The 22,972-nt window shown below is 42.0% G+C and overlaps 2 protein-coding genes across 11 annotated transcripts in view; one reads left to right on the top strand and one right to left on the bottom strand.

Annotated features, from left to right (window-relative positions):
- The window catches only part of SEPTIN7 (septin 7), a 49,273-nt gene extending 45,595 nt beyond the window's left edge, over positions 1–3,678 (bottom strand). Inside the window, exon 1 of the mRNA XM_085537690.1 lies at positions 3,576–3,678. Within this exon, the coding sequence (XP_085393816.1) occupies positions 3,576–3,585 (10 nt within the window). The 5' untranslated portion in view covers positions 3,586–3,678. The remainder of the gene's footprint in view (positions 1–3,575) is intronic.
- Positions 3,679–6,954: 3,276 nt separating this feature from the next.
- Positions 6,955–22,972, top strand: part of LOC146761863 (uncharacterized) — a 20,053-nt gene continuing 4,035 nt past the window's right edge. For 2 of the 10 annotated variants that reach the window (XM_085537697.1, XM_085537696.1), the window contains exon 1: positions 6,955–19,338. In XM_085537697.1, coding sequence (XP_085393823.1) covers positions 17,713–18,363 — 651 coding nt within the window. In that variant the 5' untranslated portion in view covers positions 6,955–17,712 and the 3' untranslated portion in view covers positions 18,364–19,338. Of the gene's footprint in view, positions 21,550–22,013; positions 22,867–22,972 lie in introns of those variants that run through there. The other 8 variants (XM_085537694.1, XM_085537698.1, XM_085537692.1 and 5 more) reach the window with 8 other exon arrangements.

The following is a 22,972-nucleotide window of genomic DNA, read 5'->3' as shown; positions in this document are numbered from 1 at the left end:
ACTGTAGGTAAGAAGGATTCTAGAATAAGTTATGACTTGGTATCTTCTCAAACATCAGTTCAAATCATTTGCGACCAGCGGTAATACCAGAGCAGTAATACAAAGACTACAGACTTGATTCCATACAGACCACGTATTTATCTTGGACCCTCAAAACATTTTAACGACTGTCTATACTTGACAAGATAACATAGGGTTATCTAGAAAAGAACCCGCAGAGACCAAGTTGACAATTCTTTCACTTGTGAGATTTAAATATGCAAGACGTAGAATTAGTTGCTTTAAAACATCACTTCAATGTCTTCTTTTGAGTGCAGCGGGGTTTAAACTGTCAGAGCCTATTTCTGCCTGCTTAACATCCTATCCTCAGAAAGGGCACTTCCTAGTGTCCATTCTACAATGCTATTTCTGACATTATTTGCATTTATTTTATTTGAAATGCTGATTAGCTTTTTAGAATATATCTACTACAGAATTAATGGTCCCACGAAGGTTTTAAACTAAACAATGCCCAAATCACATCCGATCATGCAGGAAAAAGAAGGGTTATCTCAGTCTTCAGTTTCTTAAGAAAAGTTTAGAAACACTACCAAAGGAAACAACTGAATTTAGAGACAACATGACTATGAGGTTGAAAAACAGAAATGCTTACAGTGGCTAAGCTGTGCAGAGTAATTCCAATTCCTGTTACAGGTGACTTTTCAATGATACATTAAACATCAAATGTGAAAAGGATTTATTTTAACATCAGCTGTTTATAAGTATTTCATAAACACATCACCTTTTAGTTACATTTAATGTAAACACTAGAACACTTGAGAATTAGCAACTATACTTCCAGGAAATACTTCACTAGTAATAAGCTCATTGCAGCAAATCTAGACTTGAACCAAACTACAGGACAGCATGCTGCCCCATGTGGAAGAAATGAAGCCCTTTCCAACGCTGTGCCCCCCAAGCACCTTCCAGCAGCTCCAACAAGGAGCAGTGGCATCCTAGCTCCACTCCAGAAAATCTATGCCAGGTTCTCCAGCAACCACTTGGCCTTATGTTCATTCTGTTTTCAAATTCTCCAACATCACTCACCCAGCAGAAACACAGGAAACAAGGTGACTTCACTGCACGTATTATGAAGTACAGTCACATTTTACACACTGGGCAGAAACTGTATAATGGACCTCCCTGACAAATTCTTACCAGAACAAGGACTTTGGATTTGTTAGGTACTGTACTTGATACCTTTACAGTGAAAAACGTTATATAGAGGTAAAATGAAAATGGAAATGTTTCTACAAAAGTGTATCTGTACAACAAACAATACTGGCAAGTCCCTCCAAAACACCAATCCAGTGATATTTTATACAACACATTTCAAGACAAAGAAGCCACAAGTCTTGCTGTCTAAATCCTATCAGTTGTATTGACAACTACAGACTAAATGAACAACTAGAAAACAGTACCTATGGAAATACATTAGCTGCACATTAAAGCCTCCCAAACACCTGAAAACTGCCATATACAGAGATGGCATGTCCCAAACATGAGCTCTTCCTTGGATCTGTTTAACAAACTGAATTTTTCACTTCAGAACAGATAACTTACTGACACCGAAGTACCTACAAATAAAGCAGAAGCAGCAGATTACTAATTGTGTGATCTACAGTAAAAGCCAGCAGTGCAGGCATGACTCCTGGTAGCAGAAAGAGCAAGAGTGGATTTTCAAGAAGAGATGATACACACAGTTCTTAGCTAATCAGCCAAAGACTGCAAACCCACATTGGTATACATACCTCAAAGTATGAACACACAGCAATAGCTAATTACTTGAATCAAATTGCATGTTAAGAGTTCAACATTTAAAAGCAAGCATTCAGTAAAATGAAAACTTATCTCATGGTCATATTTGAAATGGATGCATCTTTTCAACACCAGACAAGTTACCCTGAAATTTCCCACCCAAAAATACTCCATCACATAAACACACACGATACTAGTATGAAGAGATCATGTACTATTTGGTTCCAACACCCACATCCAAATACAGACCTTCTGTACTTCAGGTATGGTAATAAATAAATAAATCAACATTCAAGTTGAGAAAATTACTGACAATTTCCTGAGTAAGACTGCAGACAATGTAACAAATTTATTCACAAATGAAATTGAGTTTTAATACTATATACAAAACCAATACTAAACATAAAAATAGTATCAAAATTTTCTAGTCAATATCTTATTTTCCATCAACTTTTCTTCTCAAAGGACACCATTTTCTACTGGTACCCTAAATGCAACTGCATTAGACAACACTACAGACAAAGGTAAGAACACAAATTTAAATTCACCCACTTCCTATAGTTCTATTATTTGTGTTTTAGTGACTTCATTCTCGTAAGACTGAAACAATGAAGAGCAAATTACAGCCCATTTTGGCTTAAACTTGAAGATGGTTTTTCCTTCCCAATCACCAATTCCCAAGAGCAGAAAACCATATTTTATTCAAAACAGCAGATTTCTGTAACAAATGAATTACGTAGTTGGATGCTGGATTACAAAGGGCATTTGAGTTCCAAAATAATAATAAAAAAAAACCCTCAAATTTTAAACATGTTCACTTTGTAATCTAAAGAAAATAACTGAACTACAAGTATTCACCAATTTGACCTTGGTTTCTGACTTTGTCAACAGTACTTTTATGTAACATGTAGATGATGACTGCACAGTATGGCCATTGTATTGATGACAAAACAAAGCATTAAAGCTATCCAAATTACAAAAGACAAAGGCAGGCATCAAGAAAGAGACAGATGGCTATTACAAAATTATTTTGTGTTGTTTTGACCATTAGCATGACAAAATTCAATTACATAACTAGCACATATGCTTCAGTACCAAACTGTAACGATGATCTACTACCATACAAATACTCAAATGAGAATAAAAGGGAAATCAGATGTCCTGTCAAAGCAAGTAACAACTGAGGTGATCAATAACATCTAAATGAACTATTACGTCCAGCATTTTTTATCCATACCAACTACAGTTTCAAACTGCCCATATTCCATAGGGAACCCACTGTTTACATTTGGTTTTCACTGCAACCATACAAACTAGAAAGGTTTGTTTAAATTAAAGCTTTGATTTGGTACCACAGCTTTGTGGCCACAGAAATGTAGAATACGCTGGATATGGCCAAATGGCAGGACCTAACTTGGCATTTGGATCCCAGATTCTCATGCTGCATTCACCGTTGTAAATGCAGTTCCATTTTTATTCAGATGAAAATGAGAGCTCAAATTCCTTCTATTTTGTGATACATGCAAGTCATAGTTTAGATAAGACCCACAACTGCCTTTTTCTTAGATTATATAAACTGTTGAGTTCTCATTCTTTATTTTCTTCCTTATCTACTTGCATAAGACATGTTCTTTTTTGTACACTAGATTTAATAGTCAAGAAGACAAAGATGCTTATTCCCTCAAAAGACCATGCAAAATAAAATTTAACATGATAACGTAAATGTAAGAACTGTGTCAGCATCCAATGATTACCACTCAGTGAATAAAGAAACTTACCTACTACCATGAGTGTGAACTCAAATCCTCTCTTCACGGACTTCCGGTAAACTTGATTTGGAAGATTTGCAAACCCCACATATCCTTCAAGGTTCTTCTGTTGCTAAGACAAGAGATATTCACAAGTTTAAACAGTTTCCAACTTCTTACTGGGATTGTATTTTCTTAGAAACAAAAAAGGCGATGGCTATCATACCTCTCAACATCCTGAGCTGCATACATCAAAGACTGTGCAATTTACTACAGCAATAAAAAGGAAAATTTATTTGTTTTTCCCACTGTATAGCTGAAGTGTCTTGCACAGAAAGCTGTGTTAACAGTAATTTTGAGCAAGTACAATAACCACATTATGACTGTGTGAGCACAACAGTGTACAAGTACAAACATTCAAAACTTTGTTCCAAAACTCACTTGAAACACAGGCAAGTTGTAGGAGTATATCCTTGTGAGTCATGGTGGTACTGCCCTAATATGTTGGGGACTAACTTGATGCACTACTCTCCTTCAGCATCACACAGATAGAGGCCCTTATTAATCCCTTCCCTGTAAATCTACACCCAGTGTTTGAAAATGCAGCACGTATCACAACAAACCCTTCACAAACATAAAACTTCAGCTGCCTTTTACTGTGAAAAAGTCATTCATAATATTGCCCTACTAAGAAAAGAGATGAGAATTTTGGATGCTAGCCATTATTCTTTCTCACCACAAGAATGAAAATGGAGGTACTTAAAATGCCACTCCCTCACTGTCCTAGACCTGGCAATCCTCCAGACATCAACCATGTTACTTTTGAGCCACACTTCTAGTAGAATCCTAGAAATGTGTTTAATGATGAAACTGGTCTGAGGAACTTCCTATGAGAGACGACAGTTTAGCTCTCTTTTACATAAAAGGCAAAAATACTTTTGACATAGTCATGCATTGAAATCAGCACAAGATAGTGTTTTACATGGAACAATGGCTTTAAAACAATTGATTATGTCCAACCAAAGATGACAGAATGTGACTTGATATTGCTTCAGTTTCACAGTTTAAGAGTTACACGCATCCAGAGTTGAAGCACTGTTTGCCAACTTGAATACCCCTAAGACTAGCTTCAATAGGACAGATTCTATGAAAACCCACACAAATATCTGATCCACTACAGGCACTACTGACGTAGAACTTGACTGTATGGGATGGAGTATGGTTGATTTCAATTTGTGCACTCATTTATTTGGATGTTTTTTCTAAAAAAACAAAAACAAACAAAAAAAAGCCCACTTTTGTTTACAGTAGTAGCTCCTATACTTCAGAAGAAAATGTTTTTTTTTAATTAAAGCAAGTCTTCCTTGCAAGTATAGAATAATGTTACCCCTTTTCAATGCACATCATGCTGTAAGAACCAGCTTATTTGCAATCCCAAGGCACTAGTCAATTAATTTTGTTTAAACTGACATAACTGCTATCTCCATTTGGCAAAGAAATCATTATTCTCAATGAAGGCTACATCACTATAAAACATGAATTCAGTGGAGGCACCAGTATAAGAAGTAAATCTGAAGAGGCTGGATTTAACAGAACTGCTTAGGAAAAAACGATTTAATCCTAATACTAAACAATTATGTTCTCATTTAGTGACAATAATTGTTTTTCCATTTTTAAAAAGGCAGTGTCTTTTAATTAATTCATCCAGAATAAGAGGGAAATATTTAATGACATCCTGCTAAAGCCAGGTATTATAGCATCAAGTTCAAGCACACACACAGAAACTGATGTTAGTACTCCAAATATGTGTGATTTTTGCCTTTTGTCACCAAGAAATTCTAAGATACTTTTCATTTCATTTCAGTCTTCAGAACAACACAAGGTTCATCTGAAAAGTTTCAGAAGATTTGAGTTCTTGGCTAATTTTTTTATTTCATTATTTCAAAGATTGTTTTACTTTTCAAACCTATTAGTACAATATGTGAGAAGTATAATCAGCTATGCTCTAACAAGCTGAACAGGAGCCAATGCTTCAGGGATAGTAACTCTCACTTACTTGGATGTTCTTTAAGATATGAAAACTTTCCTCAATAGGGCAACTCCTTAAAAGCTATCAAATATACGTAATTGCTAATTATCCTACAGGATATAAAATACCTAATCATATTCAGGCACTCCTTACAGTTCTACTTGTCAATCAGCATTTACTTTTTACTGTAAGCCGTTCTTACCAGAAACTGCTCGTGCCCTCGTTTAATATATAGGTAATATTTAAAACTATTCTTAAGCAAAGGAAATATAACTGCAGGCTTGATCATGTTATTCTTATTTCCTTTCCTTCACAAAGGGCTGCACATTTGCAATGGTGTTTTAAGAAATCTGAAAATGAAATGCCAAACAAGACCAGACAGCAACTTTCAGCTTGTTTGTTCTGTTAAGCGGATGTGTAATGTTTACATTCATAATTTGTTTTAATTTAAACAAAATAGAGCAGTCACTAAACAAAAGGATGTATAAAGTGTCAAATCTGAAATAAACGTATGTTTAATTCAAGTACTTGTATTCCATCAACAGGAAAGAGCCTTTTTAAAAACCAAAGTCAGTTGTCAAATTCCAGTTTCTGGAAAGCCAACATCAAGCAGAACTGGCACCCTCGCCCACACTGACTTGGAAAAGATCAGATTTGTTCATACTCCTCCTGCTTCTAAACAAACCAAACCAAAGGAGGAATCAAATTTCTTAAGCTCCTCCAACAACTTTTAAATCAAATTACTATTGCTTTTTTTGTTGAAGCATTACCTTCTGCTGTGTGGATCACTGTATGGCAAGACTTCATGTTTCCAATACTCACCAGAGGGTCTCCTTAGCTTTCATCCCTCCCCGACTTTCACCCAGCTCAGTTCCAGCTCACTCACTAAAGCCTTAACATTTACTGCGTTTTCACAAAAGTTGTAATATGTCTTTATCAAAGCAATACTTACAGCTACTTTGTAAACAACACATTTCCATCATTTCCAGTGTTGAAGACATTAATAGAATACATCCAAAAGAAGTCCGGTCAAACAATGAATTTGAGCCATTGCAGCAAGGAGCCCACGCAGGTACAGCAGCAATCCAGGAAGAGAAACAGGTAGTGTGAAGAGAGAAGGAAAAAGAAAAAGTTACTTACATTTGATCAACGAAGTTACTCACTATTCTTTTAATCTAGCATGCTTAGTGCACAGTGTTTGATAAAACAGCAATTTAGTCTGTTTTAAAGAGATGCTTCATCTCACAGCAGTGAGCTAAACAACCTTCACAACCTTCCAACACAAGCAGTTATTCAATAGTCCTTTCTATTCTAGTTGTGCAGTGTGCTTTCAATTATCAGATGCTATCTGAACACACAACAGACTCAAGGGCATTTGTTTTCTTCATAGGTGCACGCCATAATACATAATCCCATTTCACCACGCTATCGCATATTATTTTTAAGAGTGGAAAAGGTATAAAGATCAAAGCCATCATCATCATAAATATCTCTGAGGATTTTTGTATTTCTGTAACAATTTGCACATCCACTGAAAAGCATCAATTCACTTCTGAGTATTAATGCAAATTTGGACATCAGTTGAACAGACAGAAAATAAAGAACAAAATTAGGGCGGAAAAGTTAAGTGTTTGCTCAGCATCACTTCACTACAAGTGACAAGAGGTTCGCACTAGCTCTCTAACAAAGCACTCAGAGTAACTATAACAACCATAAAAACCATAACATAAATACTCTTCAAATTTCTGGGTTTTTGTTTTTTTCTCCCCACTAAGCATCTTCCAGTGCTTGACTGTTCTAAGATAAAGATATAAAAGAAGAGGGTAAATAATATCTTGCTGCCATGTTTTAAGACTGCAATCACTGATGCTTTCAAGCCCTAGCACCCAGTTTTTAACTATATTCATACTCTCAGAGGCTCTGAGCCTATTTCCAGAAGATTCCCACCATCACGGATACTAGCTTGGAGCAGCACCATGGTTCCCTTTGTCCTTTCCTATCCAGCAGGATGCATGCCTTTGGCTTTTGCAGTACCCCCACAGCCTATCAGCATCCAGAGCCATAAGATTGTCCTCTGATTCACTCCACACTGTTAAATGGAAGACTTTTCCATTTTGAAATTAGCCCCTGTTCATTACCTGGCACACCTGGAAACAGCCTTAATAACCCAACATACTTGAAGGAAAAGCAGCAGCTTCATGCTTTTGATCACCTCTGCTGCTCTTCCACAACATTCCTTGAGCTGTAATCTTCTAGAGAGATCAAGTGAGAACTATGTTCAATATCCAAGAAGCAAAAAAGTCACAGATCTAAATGACCTCATCACATGCCATCTCCTGTTCTCTGCTCCTTTTTACTTCCTCCCAATATGTCATTTGCTCTTCTGTCCTCTGAGTACAGAGCTGATGCCTCTGGGGAACTGAACCACAGCCCCAAGCCTTTGCTCCTGGGCTGTAGCAGCTGTTCACAGCTCACTTCTGATCACACAGCACAAAAGCAGTCCATGTATCTACCGCTTTACATTCCCCTAGACTGCATTTTAACAGTCACTTTTTATCAAGTGACCGTTAATATTCTTATGCAAGTCCTCACTGTTGTTCATCATCCCTGTCCTAACGCAGCACAAATGAAAGCAAGACAGATGAGAAATTATACTATTGGCCTTAGCTGACTTTTGATGCATCCACTTAGTGCGCTCAATGTTATTTTAATAGAAGTTTGCCCCAAGCAAAATGTCAAAGCCCACATAAACCAGCAACGGAGCTGGAGCTTTTAGATCCATCATCTGAAGCAATGGATTAACAGCCAACAGCGAGCTGCTCTAACTGCACAGCTGATGAGAAAACAGAAAGGAAGCAGTACCTTCGGAAGCCTTTTTACAGACAATGACAATCAAAAAAATCCTAATCTCCTGGTCATCTGCCAGGCCTGTCTATCCTTCCCTAAACTCCTTCTAGGACCTACTGTTTAAAAATAAATTAGCATCCCAGAAAACACAAGAAATCCGACCATGCTGTGAGCAACATAGGCACGGTTACACATTGCACGAGGCATGGGCCAGAAACAGCACCTAGCAATGATGGAAACAGAAGGCAACCATTTTTAACTTAATTCACACATTTGGAATGGGGGACACAGTTGCAACATCTTTTCCAAAGTATCTATTTGCTGTGTAGTCAATTTGTTCTTGGAAGGTAACTTATCAGCTACGGTTGTAAACCTAAACTTACGCTGACCAACTACAAACTTGTTTTTCCTTTTGCTACTAAAAACAAACACCTGCTGAGTCAATAACATCTGCCATAATCTGCATAGCGGAAACCTAGTGCAGATGGACAGGCAGTCAGTACCTCTAGTCCCATCACCTGCGGACAGAAGACACCTGTGCCTTTCAAGTGTGAACTTGGAGTTTTGCTTATAATACAAAAAAAAAAAAAAATATCAGAATTCCTCAAAAAGAACCCAGAAGAGAAATTCCTTTCAATGCGTAAGCACTATCAAGAAGCCAGGATCTCTTTCAGTCTCTAGGATCAAGCTGATTAAGTCAATAATCAGTAACTTCAATCACTGATCCAGTGACTGCAGTTGCAATTCAAACTGTTCCTCAAAACCTCATGGGGCGTAGTCACTGAGTCTGCACCAGCAAAGTGAGCTGGCTGTAGGCTCTCTCTTTTCCTGTGCTATCACCACCATCATCTGCTTTATTAACAGCACTAAACACACACAATTCCTAAAAGGATTCTGTGCTGCAAAACATTACAAAGTGCACACAGCACAATCCATCCATTGAGCCATAGGCACACGAGAAGGTGGAAAACCTCAAAGGAAGGCAAAAGGGATCTGACAAGAACGCTACTGAAATATCTAATTAAAATGTATAATATATAATTAAAAACTATATACATAAAGCCAGCCATCAAGCAGACAACTATAGGATGCAACATGGAAGGCGAGGAAACTTGCACAAAGAGGGAGACAAGAAGGAGCCAGAGGAGCTGGCATCAGAACAGCTGCACACTGAGCACCTGCCACACGGTATGTGGGGCAGTTTTACCTCACACTGCTCTCATCTCATCCCCTGTGAAGTCAATTAAGCTCAGCGTTTGGGAAGAATCACCTACAAGGAAACAAACTGGCCACTGCTTGAGACCACCTCAGGAGTCTCATTTTGCAATGGAAACTTCAGAGAAGGAGCAAAGTACAGTAACAGTTAGAAAGTATATGAAGTGTACTGCTGTAATGTAACAACTTTGCTCCTTTGCTATATACTTTTAATCTGAAGTTACTGTTGAACATGTTTTCAGTACCTTCAGGTTTACTAGCATCACATGTTCTTTCAGAATCTGCACACAGAGCAATCAGTTACACAAGGACATGGCAGGCAGTGGTAGATAACAGCTCATAGGCTTTACTCTATAGAAGCAAGCACTAATTGCCTCATTCTCCTACCCCAAATCTTAGGGCAAAGCAGTGGCAACAGCCAGAGCATGTAATATCTGCCTCAACGCAGGAGTCTGATTCACAAGTAGGAGGAATTCCTGCAACCGGACCATCTTTACTATAACAAAGGTGCATAGAAAAAGATATTAGCGAACACACACTTTGTGCCCACCTCTCCTCTATGCCATGAATCCAGAGCTGAGACCATTTGGTTCATGGTAAAGCTGCAAGGTTGACAAGGCAAGGAATAGCAGCCCCCTGCACTACGTGTGCAACAATACCAGCCTGTCTACTTCAATTTCTTGAGCATGCAGCTGCAGTAAAGCTGCTGAGTTAGCTCAGTGGTGCAGAAATACTCCAGTACCTCTTCACACACCACAGTGCCCCCAAAACCCTGAGAGAAATTACAGGATGTCACCTCCGGCATTTCTGTTAACACCAGGAATTCTCATTTAAAGTAACTAAGAGGAACGGCTTTTACAATACATTTCTACATGGTGGATGCAACTTGTTCCCATATGGAAGCCATCTGTTTTCCTGAATATTCTTTTCTTTTCCCCTGCGCTGGTTTCTATACCGAATGCCTCAAGTTCTGACTCGCAGAAGGCCTGTGGGCTTCACCAACACAGACATTCGGAGCTAAAGCTTTCTGAAATATGTCCCTGTCACTCATCTTTCAGGGTTTATTGCATTTTTGTGCTGCAGCAAAACAGCCCTCCAGAACAATGAAAACTGAATGTTCTTAAAGCCAATGGACCCTTCCATCTCAAACAAGCCATTTCTTCGGAAAAACTAATGTGTGAGGGTATCTCGTCATTAACAAGATGCTAACAGGGCATCATTTAAAACATAACTTGGCTCTTGGGCACCACCAGCCTATTCCTTCAGGCACAAAGCTGAAGCCTGCACAGGCTAAAGCCACAGCTCCATCCTGGTAACCAACACCATCAAGCAAGTGCTTAGGCACTAGTGTTCAAGGAACATCTGGACGCTGTGTTGAGGGACGTGGCTTAGTGAGAACTATTGGTGATGGTTGGACTAGATGGTCCTGTGAGGTCTTTTCCAACCTTGGTGATTCTATGATTCTATTCTGCTGGCTTCTAAACTTCCCAACTACTTGAACTTCAGGCATTAATAACAAAGCTGGCTGTATACACGTATACCAACTGACAGCTATGCTGCACCATTAGCAGTGCTCAGTGCTACAGTGGGAAATCCACACCTGGAGGCCACACTACCCTATAGCCAAGATCCACCACTAGGAACAGAGCTCCAAAGAACAAGAAACCCAGGATCATTTTTACTAACCGCAGAGAAAAAAAATTGTATGTACTGGAAGAGTCACCTTGACCAAAGGGGATACTGGATGCCTTGCCGACATACTGCAAGGCAGGATGCCAGAGGCACAAAGCTGGGGGCAGCAGAAACATTGCACAACCAAGACAGAGGCCATTCACTAAAGTTTCTTTGGAGAAGCTGCATCCTAATCTCTTTCTGAGTCTTCTCCAAAATCAATTTTTGCATCCATCTGGACAAACAAAACATCAGATTCCCTTCCCTGCATTACCAAGCCTTAACACTTGCATAGCATTAAACTGATACACATAAAGTACTGATACAACTTGGAATTTACTTACTGTGAATTGCAACCGTTCAAGGATTCAGAATACAACAAATCTTGAAGACCTTTTGCAGATGCCCTGTTAAACACCTAAAAGGAACAAACACCAAGCAGCTCAAAAACTAACTTGCTAACAAAACTTACAACTGCTTGTAAGGAACAACTGTTTATAGGATGGGGGGGTCAACCTCCTCACCTTCTCCTCCCTGCAAGGATCTAGTCTGGAGCATTGTTTAGTATCTGTAGCATTTTAAGTCATTCTTCCTTTAACAGATTTCAAAGGGGGTTCCTATATGCTCAAGGTCCTCAGCCTCATCACGTACAGAAAGAACCAGACAACCACATCCTCTAGCATTCACCCTGGTCTTTTTAAAGCGCTGCCCACTGTTACTTACAAACTGCAGTATCCTTTTGCTGCTCTTGCAGGTTTGCAGATGTCCACAGAATTGCAAATCAGAGCACCAAAGTCAATACTTGGCAGAGCTAAACAGCAGAGATGACCATGAGCTCCAGTAAATAGTGCTGCAGCAATGTGAAGGCTACTCATTCCTGAAAGTTCTCAATGAACTATGTGCTGTAAGAATAAAAAAAGAAGGCAACAGAACGTCTCCCCTCTGCCTGTGATCATGAGATTACTCTGACCTTAATTTCACACCATCTGGCAATGCCTCCCAACAGGAAGTTAATTTAATCTCAAATCTCTTAGTTTATTAGTATACCTTTACTAACTGTAATTAGGAAGCTTTTTATTCTTCCAGAGGCAGGGAAAGAAATAAGGAAATAAAAAGATGGTTTTCTTGGACTCCTCTGACTTAAGAAATTTTCACTGCCCCAAACTTGAAACCACTCAATTACACTCAAGCCAACAATCCAGAAGTCAAATTCTGAGTCATAAACTCCAAGTTTTACGTGCTTGTTTGAAAAACAAAAAACCTACAGGGAACATTGGCAAGATCCTACAACAAGAAAAATCTCTGCTACCAGAAAGCTTCCAGAAAAATTACACTTCTCCAGCAGCAGCTGCTGATACCTCCAAGCACTGGTCTGGATAACATGACAGTTAACAGCAGTATCTTAATTTAGTTAAGATATCAGCACAGCAGAACCTGGTTAGAACTACAGGGCCCACTGCACTGCAGTATCCTCTGCATTCACCATCAGTCATGGCCTTTGCACATCACTCAAGAAAACCCTAATGCTAGTGATAATACCATCATACTGCCAGCATTTCTGTTCCCCCCACAATACCAAAGTTTCGGAGAGCTCAACTGACAGGAAACAAAAAAAAAAAAAATAATAATAATAATGGGGAAGGAAAAACACCAAAGACACGATTCCTATAAGCGAGGCTCCATGAATGGTTATGAGGCACAGCTGCATGGGCAGAGAAAACAGCCCAATTGCTTCCCTTCAAACTGCTCCAATTACTGATTAGCAACTGTACCACCAGGGTGAGCTTAGGCTTACCTCATGTGAGCCTGGGTAATTACTCAGATGGGGAACAAAGCCAGATCAGCTCAGATATCCAACCAAAAACTACCCTTTACTATGGTATGGTTAACTTCCATTTGCAACTGCAAGCTTATCTGGACATAGAACACAGGAGGTAACATCACAGAATCACAGAATTGTAGGGGTTGGAAGGGACCTCTATGACAGCCTGGGTCCTACATGTAAGACAACTGTTTTCATTGAAATTTGATAAACCGCTGCTCTGAAGTGCAACATAGTACAGCTCACCAGCAGTGTTCTCTGTACAGGCCTTGTTCTCTTTAACAAGCAACCAGCTTGCAATTCTCTTTTTCTAGTCATTGCTCCCATCACACTTTGCCCCCAAAGCACTAAAATAGAAAAGAAATAAATTAAAAGCTTAGTATGTGATATTCTCATCCAACAGAACACGATTCTACACCAGTGTCATTCCTTGGCCTTTCCTGTGGTCAAATGGAAGAAGACTATTAAGTCAGATTTATTTTTTCTTTCTTCAGATCTCTCATCTTTTGTGATTATAATTCAACCTTTCTATCTAGAAAGATCTCTTGCAAAAAATGTTGACACTAAAATATGCTCCACCTTAATATTGATCCTCCTAAAGCTATAGGGGTCAAAGGAAAGAGAAATCTCCTTATGTTTTAAACATTCCTCCCCCTGCCTTTAAGCCCCAGCTTCTCTGCTACTCAGAAACAAGAACACACACTCAATATTTCACTTTGAAATGGACAGAAAGGAACTAAGAACCCACATCTTGAGAAGCGATTGTCGCCACCAAATAAGAACTGATTTTTTATGCCTCCTATGCTACTAAAAACTAACTCAGTTACAGTTTGGTTACACTCAGAAGCTAATAAGCTTATGCAACACCCACAGCGTTATTGTTCTACAACGTTGCTTCCAAAATAATTTGCAAATGCATTATGAACAGTTCTTTTTTTTAAAAACCATTTTTACCATTTTCATTAATGGATACATGGCCTAAAAATGGCCGTATAGAAAGCAGTTTGTAAGTAAGGTAGAGCCACTAAGGCACAGCTTTGCCACAAGCGGTTTCCTGAAGGCCACTGACGCAGCGCCGTGCTGTATGTGAGGGCAGATGGACACGCAACCTGGGATGTGTGGAAGGCACGCTGACAAGCACAGAGTGCTGCTCACACACAAAAAGCAGAAGAACAAGTAAGGGTTTAAGGGTTTTGAGGGAAGGAAATCCACGGTGCATACCAGAACAAGGGCCAGGCAGGCACAAGTTTTATCTACCTGTAGCACAATCTCTGCCAGCAGACAGGGGACACATACTGTCTTCTAAGATGCCTTTGAGTCTGTTGGTTTCTATTCTGTTGTTAACTGTGATGCGAGGAATGTCATATGTTATAACATACAGCATCTTAACAGACATGGTCAACCAAGGCAATGAATCACTGGTTTTGCAGGGAAGCTTATTGGATTCCTTGCTAATAAGAAAACCAGAACAGAGAGGAGCTGCCTGATGATGCTACAGAACTTATCACGATTAAACTCAGGGGCAAGAAAGAAGTGGTATTTGACTCACCACTGACACATGCAGAACTGCCCCTGACAAGGTGAGCAGGAAGGGATTCGTTTCTGTGAGCCGAGTTTCCAGCTCCTGCTGTTGAGAAACCTCCTCATTCCAGCTGTGTCACCATCCCCACCTCTGCAATACAGCCTGTAAACACCAGCTCAAGGCTCCATCCCTCTGTAAGGACAGCTTGTGTCCGCCTAGAGATTAACACTACCCTGAATTTGAATTACTAACTTAAATGAGACTTAACTAAACTACTTAAATGGTGACTAAATGCCATTCTAATTACAGTGAACACATTTGCAATTAACTGGCTCATTTCAGGAGCAAGAAAACCAACCCAGAGCAAACAGAGCATCACTCATACATACCCATTCCTGGTCTAGACAGGTTAAGTGATCAGTCTGGCAACATGTTAATGCTAAAGATGAACCTCACAAGGCAGTTCTGAGAAGAAGCCTCTCTCCTACGCCCTCTCCAAGGTACATTTTCCATCACTGACTGTCCTTAAAATGTGGTTTGGATCTTTAGCCATTTTGTTTTCTATTTGTTGCCTTAATGCACACGTTAAGGTAGCTTTAAAAACATGAACAAAGCACTGAGGAAGTTACTGAGAACTAAGAAGTTTCAGAAGTAGGAGCAGCCTTGCCCATTGAAAGAGAGCAACGAAGACACCTACCAGTTCAGGAGGAAAGGAAAGAGCTGCTGTCCGTGTTTAGACACATCTCTCATGCAAAACAATCCAAAGCAAAATCTATTGTGTTTTTGCTTACAAAAATTCTAAAGCTGATCCTTTATCTCTGCTTAAGACAAACAATGATCTTCTTTTATCCATCCATACAGACACAACTGTTTGACATACTTAGTATACATCCAGAGCACCATTTTAGTTGCGACAAGTCACTTGTCCTTGCAGGTAAACTGAAGGAAATGCTCCAAGTTATTATCAACGCACACTCTGCTACATACAGTTTTCAGCACATCTCCTTCAATTTCACTATGACTACAAAGTGAGCCTTCCTTTGCAGCTGCAATCAGCGAGGAGCAGGGGTTGTTCCTGCATTTCAATTCCAATTTCTACAAGGATCATGCAGTTATCAACCTTTAGGCACCTTTCTATGTTCTCCAGACAGAGCCGGTAATCCAACAGAACACAGCAAGCACTACAAACTAAGCCACCATAGAATCATAAAATGCCCTGCTTGAAAAGGACTGCAGTGATCACCCAGTTTCAACCCCCTGCTACGTGCAGGGTCACCAACCACCAGCCCAGGCTGCCCAGAGCCACATCCAGCCTGGCCTTGAATGCCTGCAGGGATGGGGCATCCACAACCTCCTAGGGCAACCTGTTCCAGTGTGTCACCAACCTCTGTGTGCAAAACTTCCTCCTAATATCTAACCTAAACCTCCCCCGTCTCAGTTTAAGACCATTCCCCCTTGTCTTATCACTATCCACCTTCATAAACAGCTATTCCCCATCAGATGGAAGATGTCTAACACTAGACAGAACTGCATTTCCTTAAGTTTGCCAACCTTTCAGCTGGTGAGGTGATGTTATTTTGACTGGAAGCTCTAGACAGAAATTAAGTACTTGAAGGGAACTCATAAAGAAGAGCGACTTTTTACACCGCCTGATAGTGACAGGATAAGGGGGAATGGCTTTAAACTAATAGAGGAGAGATTTGGGCTAGAACATCTTTACTTGGGAAAATGGTGAGGCGCTGGAACAGGCTGCCCAGAGAAGCCATGGATGTGCCATGAACACTGGAGGTGTTCAAGGCAACATTGGATGGGGCACTGGGTAGCTGACCTAGTGGGCAGTAACCCTACCCACAGCAGATGGGTTGGAAACGATCCTTTCAAACAAAGCCATTCTATGAATCTATGATAATACTGCAAAGGTGCTGCTATAAAACAAAACAACAACAAAAAAACACAACAGCTGCATTAGAAGGCACGGTCTGCCTTTCAGTTAAGATGTGAAGCTATGGCCCATGTAACTTTCAAAGGAGCTGAGGCTCATTTTCTTTTGGTCTCGATACAGACGGTCAGTATTTCTGCACATGGAAGCATTTCTTCTGTGTGAAGTAACCTACAGCCAGCATGGAGCAATGAGGGGTTCCCTTGGCCGCAGGAAGCCATCCCCGTGCAGACTCTCCTGACAACCTCCTGCTACCCGCGTTTCGTCAGCAGGAGGTGGCACACGAACTGCGTGCAGAAGATTCTTGAACGCTGCCGCGCTACAGAATTACATCTGGACCCAACCGGTCCCTCTGAAGCCGAAAGCACCGCGGTGAAACGAGCGGGGCTGCCTGCCCCGGGCCACACACTCCCACCAACACGGAGCATCGCGGCGTTACGGGACAAACCCCGCGGGCTCCGGAGGCCTCGCTCAGCCCGTGTCCCCGCAAGCGGCGGCCGCAGCGAAGCCGAGAGGCAGCGGGACCCGGGCAGGGCGTGGGGAAGGGGAGGGCAGCGGGCTCGCCCCGCGCATCCGTCCGCACGCGGCCTTTCCTCCTCTTCTTCTTCCTCCTCCTCCTCCTCGCGGCGAGGCGGTATCGGTCCCACCCGCTCCTCTCCTGCATATTTCAGCGCTGCTTTAATTCCTGCAGCGAATTCCTCCCTCCCAAATTTGGGCGCAAAAGGAGAAAAGGGGGAGGAGGGAGCGGGGAGGGTGGGTAGAGGGAAGGACAAAAAAAAAAAAAAAAAAAAAAAAAAAAAAGCAAGGAAAAAAAAAAAAAAAAGCGAGAGAGCGAGGAGGCAGCAGCAGCACTCCGGCATTTTCGCTTTCTCGCGCAGCCCCATTAATACATTATACAATTTCGGCCGGGCAGGAAGTGAGCGCGTGGAGGAGGGGAGCGCGGGCGGCGGCGCGGGGCCGTCAGCCAGCTCCAGCTCCAGCTCCGAGCGGCAGCGGAGGGCGGGGGGCGCCGGGCCTGGGGCCCCGCGGTGGGGCCGCTCCGCTCCGGGTCGCCCGCAACCCCCGTCCTCCGCCTGGCGCTGTCACGGCCCCGCGTCTCGGCCCCGGGCTGGAGACTCACCCATGGCGCTGGCGGTGCTGCAGGCGCTGGGCTGCGGCTCGCTGCCCTCCCTCAGCCGCGGCGGCGCGGACCGAGCTGCCTCCTCCTCCTCCTCCTTCTCCGCCTCCCGCACGCCGCTACCGCCGCCGCGGCGCGCCTCTGCCCCGCCGATTCTCCAACGCCCTCTACGCCGATTCCGCCGAGGGGCCGCGGCTGTTCCACAGGGCGCCTACGCGCGCTGGCGGCCGGACGCGCTTAACGGCTCGGCTCGACGCGGCTCCGCGCTCCCAGCGCCGCCTCCTCCTGCTCGCCCGTCCCTCGCCGCCGACCGCCTCACACGCCCGGCCCTGCCCGCCTCTCCCGACGCGCAACGCCGCCGGCTTCCGGCTCGGCCCCTCAGGCGCAGCGTGGGGCTTCGCAGGGCGCTCGCAGCCGCTCCCCTCGTCTCTCCCCTCGGTCCCCTCAGCCCCCGCCTCTCGAGGCTCGGCTGCTATTTCCTCCCCGCCCGCCCCCTCTCTGTCAGTGAAAAAGGGTCCTCTCGGCGGCCATTTTGGAAGCGGGCACACGCCGGAACGCCAAAGCCGTATCGGTGGGGATGTGGGGGTTTTCCCGCAGTAAAGATGGATGGCGGCTTTGACGGGTTGGGCGGGACGGCTGCGACTCCTCTCCTTTAGCTGGGACTATTCACGGAACAACGTTACTCCAGGGGCTGACGGCGGAGCCCACTGGGCGCTGAGGTGCCTACGCAACCTGCGCTCGCCCGGCGCAGGAGAGGCGGGTGTGAGGGCGGGCACCGCCGCTTCCCGCCGCGGGAAGAAGGGCGGGTGGTGCCGGGCCGCGCTGCCCTTTGGACCGGGGAGTCGTAGTCTCCACAGAGCGTTCTGCCTTCCCTGTGTAAAAGGGGCAGTTTTATCTTCATTCATCTCTTCCGCCGTCAGGACCAGTCAGATAGGTCCGAAGTCTGCCCTTCTGGCCGATGTCTGTGCCATTTAAGCTTCTGGGTTTTTTATGCCCGCGCTGAAATGCTGGATACCTGTATTTATGATGTGTGATCTGAAACCTTAGACCCCTTTTGTGTGTGGGATTTCTGAGCGTGGTCTGTTCCTTCGCTTTTCTTCCTTACCAGACAGCGCGTTTCTTGAGTAAAGTACTCAGCAAAAAGGGAAACACACTGAATTTCTTGTGTCTATTACATTCAATATTTCATTTCTACTATTATTAAGGGTACATCTTAAGAGCATGATGTTGTACTAGAAGGATGAAAAGTAGAAACTTCAAATTCAGTGGCTGAAGCAGGCACACTGTCAAAGCAGTACTTGTGTAGGTAGAGTCACAGCAAGGCAGAAAAGAGCAACTATGAAGACAGTCCTTGGTTCTTTCTGATTTCCATCCAATTCTTTTTCATCTAGCATCGTACATTTGCTAAACAAATACTTTTTTACACTGAAAACTGATTTTTCCTTTATTTACCGTTTATTTTTCATAAAGGTATGCAGGCCAGCACAATGCGGTTCAGTGCTCTTGAAGAACTGGAAGCGTTACAATGTTCTGTGGTACTTGGATGCCCAAGGGAAAGAGATTTTTATTATCATTGGTCACAGGATTGCCAAATGTTATCTCATAAATCTGTGTCTTTCACAATGGATGAGGTAAGAAATAACCTTTTTTGTTTCCTTCTGGTTGGTTTAGGTGGTAATGTCCATGGCAATGAGATACAGCTACATTGCTTTCGTGGTTATTTGAATACCAAAAAGAGATGCTTTACACCACAGAAGTTGTTCGTTGAATATATAATATGGTCCCCACAACTCTCCTGTAAAAATACTTTGTGGGAAAACGATCAAATGAGTAATACTTGCTTTCTGGGAGGAAGGGCTTCAAATTGCTCTAAAAAATTTTTTTGGTCTTCAGATATGTTGAGAAAATGGCCGTAGTATGTAGCTGTCGAGGATATCTTTGAAAAGGGAATGGTAGCTTTTAAGGAATTTAAAGTATTATTTCATGGATTGATCACTGAAGAAAAAAAAGCAACAACACAAGAAACAGTGAGCTTACACTTTTGGCATCAGCTCCAAAATTGGCACAGACTTAATGAGAATCATAGAATAGAATCACATGGTTGGAAAGGAGCTACAAGATCATCTAGTCCAACCATCCTCCCTTTACCATACCTACAGAAAACCACTAAACCATATCTCCTAGCTCCCTATCCAGACTACCATGAGGAAGCAAGATGCAAGCCAGTTGGTTTTACGTGAGGTTAATGTCTGATTTTTCTGTGTTGTGAATAGCAGGGAGTTTCTCATTTCATGCGGTGTTCTATAGGTTTCAGAAAATTCTATATAATTGTGTATATTTTGAGAATAAAGCGAATACAAATGGATCCCCAAAGCTTAAATAGTATCACATTCTGTGTAAGATATAACAAATCCCACCTTTCACATTTCTGTAGTGATCTGCCATTCTTCTTCAAACAGAGCCTTCTCTAAATCATCAGCAAACTTCGAGATACTTCAGATTCTACATAAATTGATACTTTTGATAGAAAGTAAGACAATTTTTGACCTTTGTGTGTGTGTGTGCGTGTGAAATCACCAAAACACTTTGCTGAGTTCAATATGGAGTGTTATCTGCCATAGCACAGAATCTGTTTGTGTCCCTGTCCTCAGACACAGATACAAAACCCGCTCATCTTATTTAAAAGATGTACTAACTAATGTTGCTGCCAGGTTGGTTCCCAGCCAGCCTAGCCAGTTTTCATGCCTTCCTGGCAATAGACATATGAAGACTGTTTTGTTTTGTTTTGTTTTCTTAATGTGAGCAGATGTGACTCACTAGGTGAATTAGCTCCAGCAAGGGATGTGTTGAACATTATGGTGCATGTACCCTGCTGACTTTCTCCTGCATGGAAACTCCAGCGCCTCCTGGGTTTGTAGGATACACAGTGCGTTTCCAGACTGAATCACACCTCTCAGTCAGCACCACAGTGTATGTACCACCCTTCTGAGCTCCTGTGCTAATGTAACAGATCTTTGCATACCAAGCAATCGTTTGCCAAAATGACCAGTTTCATTATACCCACTGGTCCTAAACTCTGTTCCCATAAACAATCTAGGTTATGAAAGATGTGATGTTGCTGAGGATGCTCAACAGTAAGCAATAAGCACAGTCTTCTTCAAACTCATCCTTAAATCTCAGCTTTGCTGTAATGCCTTTCAAAATCTTGAACGCTCTTTGATCACTGCTCGCCATACTGACCAGTAATGTCTCTGGCCCTTGTGTTCTGTTCCCTCTTTCACATCTGTAGCCCTTTACATTTGATGATTTTTGTATAAATACTGCCATTCTGCTTTGTTCCCTAGCACAAGAAACAGCTCGATACAATGGTAGTACAAATACTAACAAAAGCATGAGGCATCTGGTGTCACATCTGATTGGGCCCCAATGTCTTGTCCATCAGCCTCTTCCTATTTTGAGACATGCAGACTCAGTAGGACCACTTGTCCAGAATCAGGCCTGTATTTGTGTAGCTGTTCTGTATTCAGAGAAGGCTCTTATAAAACAGAAAGTGCTTGCAAACTCTCGAGCAGCACAATAACCAACTATCCCTACTATTGCTGTCACTGCCATCCATTATGTCTGTTTTCTTTGACTGCTATCTATAATATTCTCTAGGAACGTTCAAGTGAAGCAACGTAAACTGTATCCTTTTTGGTTCCCCTCTGAAGTTTCCCCATTTGTTGATTAAAAGAATGCTTTGCAGCAATAAGAAAAGGTTGCGTTCATCAGCAAATGCTCATACAGTGCTGTAGGAGTTATAAACATAGGTTTCTATTAAACAATTGTTATGGCAAAAAGAACTCGGCATCTCTTGTTTTGTAGTATGTTTACTGCGTCGTCCTGGTATACATCCATTACTTCAGTTATCTAAAGAAAGAGGCTTTGATAGATTTCAACCCAATGATGTGATCCTTGTGAGAGGCACACACATGCACTTATTGTTGAAGGTAGAAAATGGTTGCTTTGTGCAGTTATGGTTGTGTAGCTGAGAATATAGATCAGTAGAAGCAGAAAGGCAGCCTGATCATGTATTCATACTAATAATGATTACTTTGTTAAGTGAGTTGAGCTCCAACCTTGGTGGAAGTTTATCCAGTGCTCTGCACCATTTTGAATGGTGAACGACTTGTGGCTTGGGAAATACAGATTTCCAGTAATGTTAAACTATGTGAAAAATGCACCATCTAATACATTGTTTGCATGACATTCACAGAAAGCAAATCAGTGAACTGACAGATAACGAGATTTATTTCTTACTTCACAGAGTCAGAGCCTGGAGCAAATGCCCCTCTCCCCTTCCACCTTTCCACAGGCAGGCAGGAATCACTGCTCAGGAGGACCAGAAGCAATATCTGCAGTGCATTCTGGTAGTTCCAGCTCTCTGTTTGTTTATTTGTTAATAAGTAAGCCCCAATGAGGTTGGGTAGTTCTTGGTAAATCCTTAAGAGATTTTCTGTATGCCCAGATGTGTAATCATTAATACCCAGTGCCACAGCCAGATGTATAAACTGTTGTGCCTGAGCAGAGTCTTGGGGGTGTAAAGGGTCTGTGCACACTGACACCTCTCCAAGAGCAGGGCCTTAGGAAGTATCACCTTCCTGCCCATTTACATTAGCGAGCACTTCTTACTGTAGTATGAGGCATTGCTGTCATTCCTTGTGTATTATACTAGGGAAGAAAAACTTGGACAATTAATGCAGTGTGGCATTTCATTATATTTTTTTCTGATTCAAGAAAAGGAATTATGTTTTCTAAAATAAAGGTTGGTTTTTTGTTTTTTTTTTAGCTTAGAATGAATTTCCTCTGCAAATGCTAGATAGATTTTTTTTATTTTTCATTCTAGAAGTAAAACGGTGTAGAATAAAAGCAGCTGAGTTCTCTTTATACAGTGGTCAGCTCTTTACATTATTCTCCTTACTAACACCTGAATGTTGGTTCTGTGAAAAGTAAAGTAAATGACTGGTTCTGATAAGAAAGTAGTACTGTGTACTTTGTGCTGCTGCTGTGCTTCGTATTTCCCAGCTGTACTCTTTGGATTAAAGGACGTCTACTTCCCTCTAGGAATACTGAATCAGGGTTTGTCCTTGCAAACACAAGAGCAGCAGGTTGGACTCAAGGTAATAGTATGCCGTCTCAAGGACTTGGGTGCAGTTCACATCTGAGTAAAACAACTGAAGCAGTGTGTTACAGATCATGCTATTTGCCAATTGGCTCCTTTTCATG

The sequence above is a fragment of the Coturnix japonica genome, chromosome 2, assembly GCF_054131305.1.
Source record: "Coturnix japonica strain WE chromosome 2, WE-NBRP24, whole genome shotgun sequence".
Classification (NCBI taxonomy): Eukaryota; Metazoa; Chordata; class Aves; order Galliformes; family Phasianidae; genus Coturnix; species Coturnix japonica.
The sequence above is the reverse complement of the archived record's forward strand: the minus strand, read 5'-3'. Positions and strand labels throughout refer to the sequence as shown.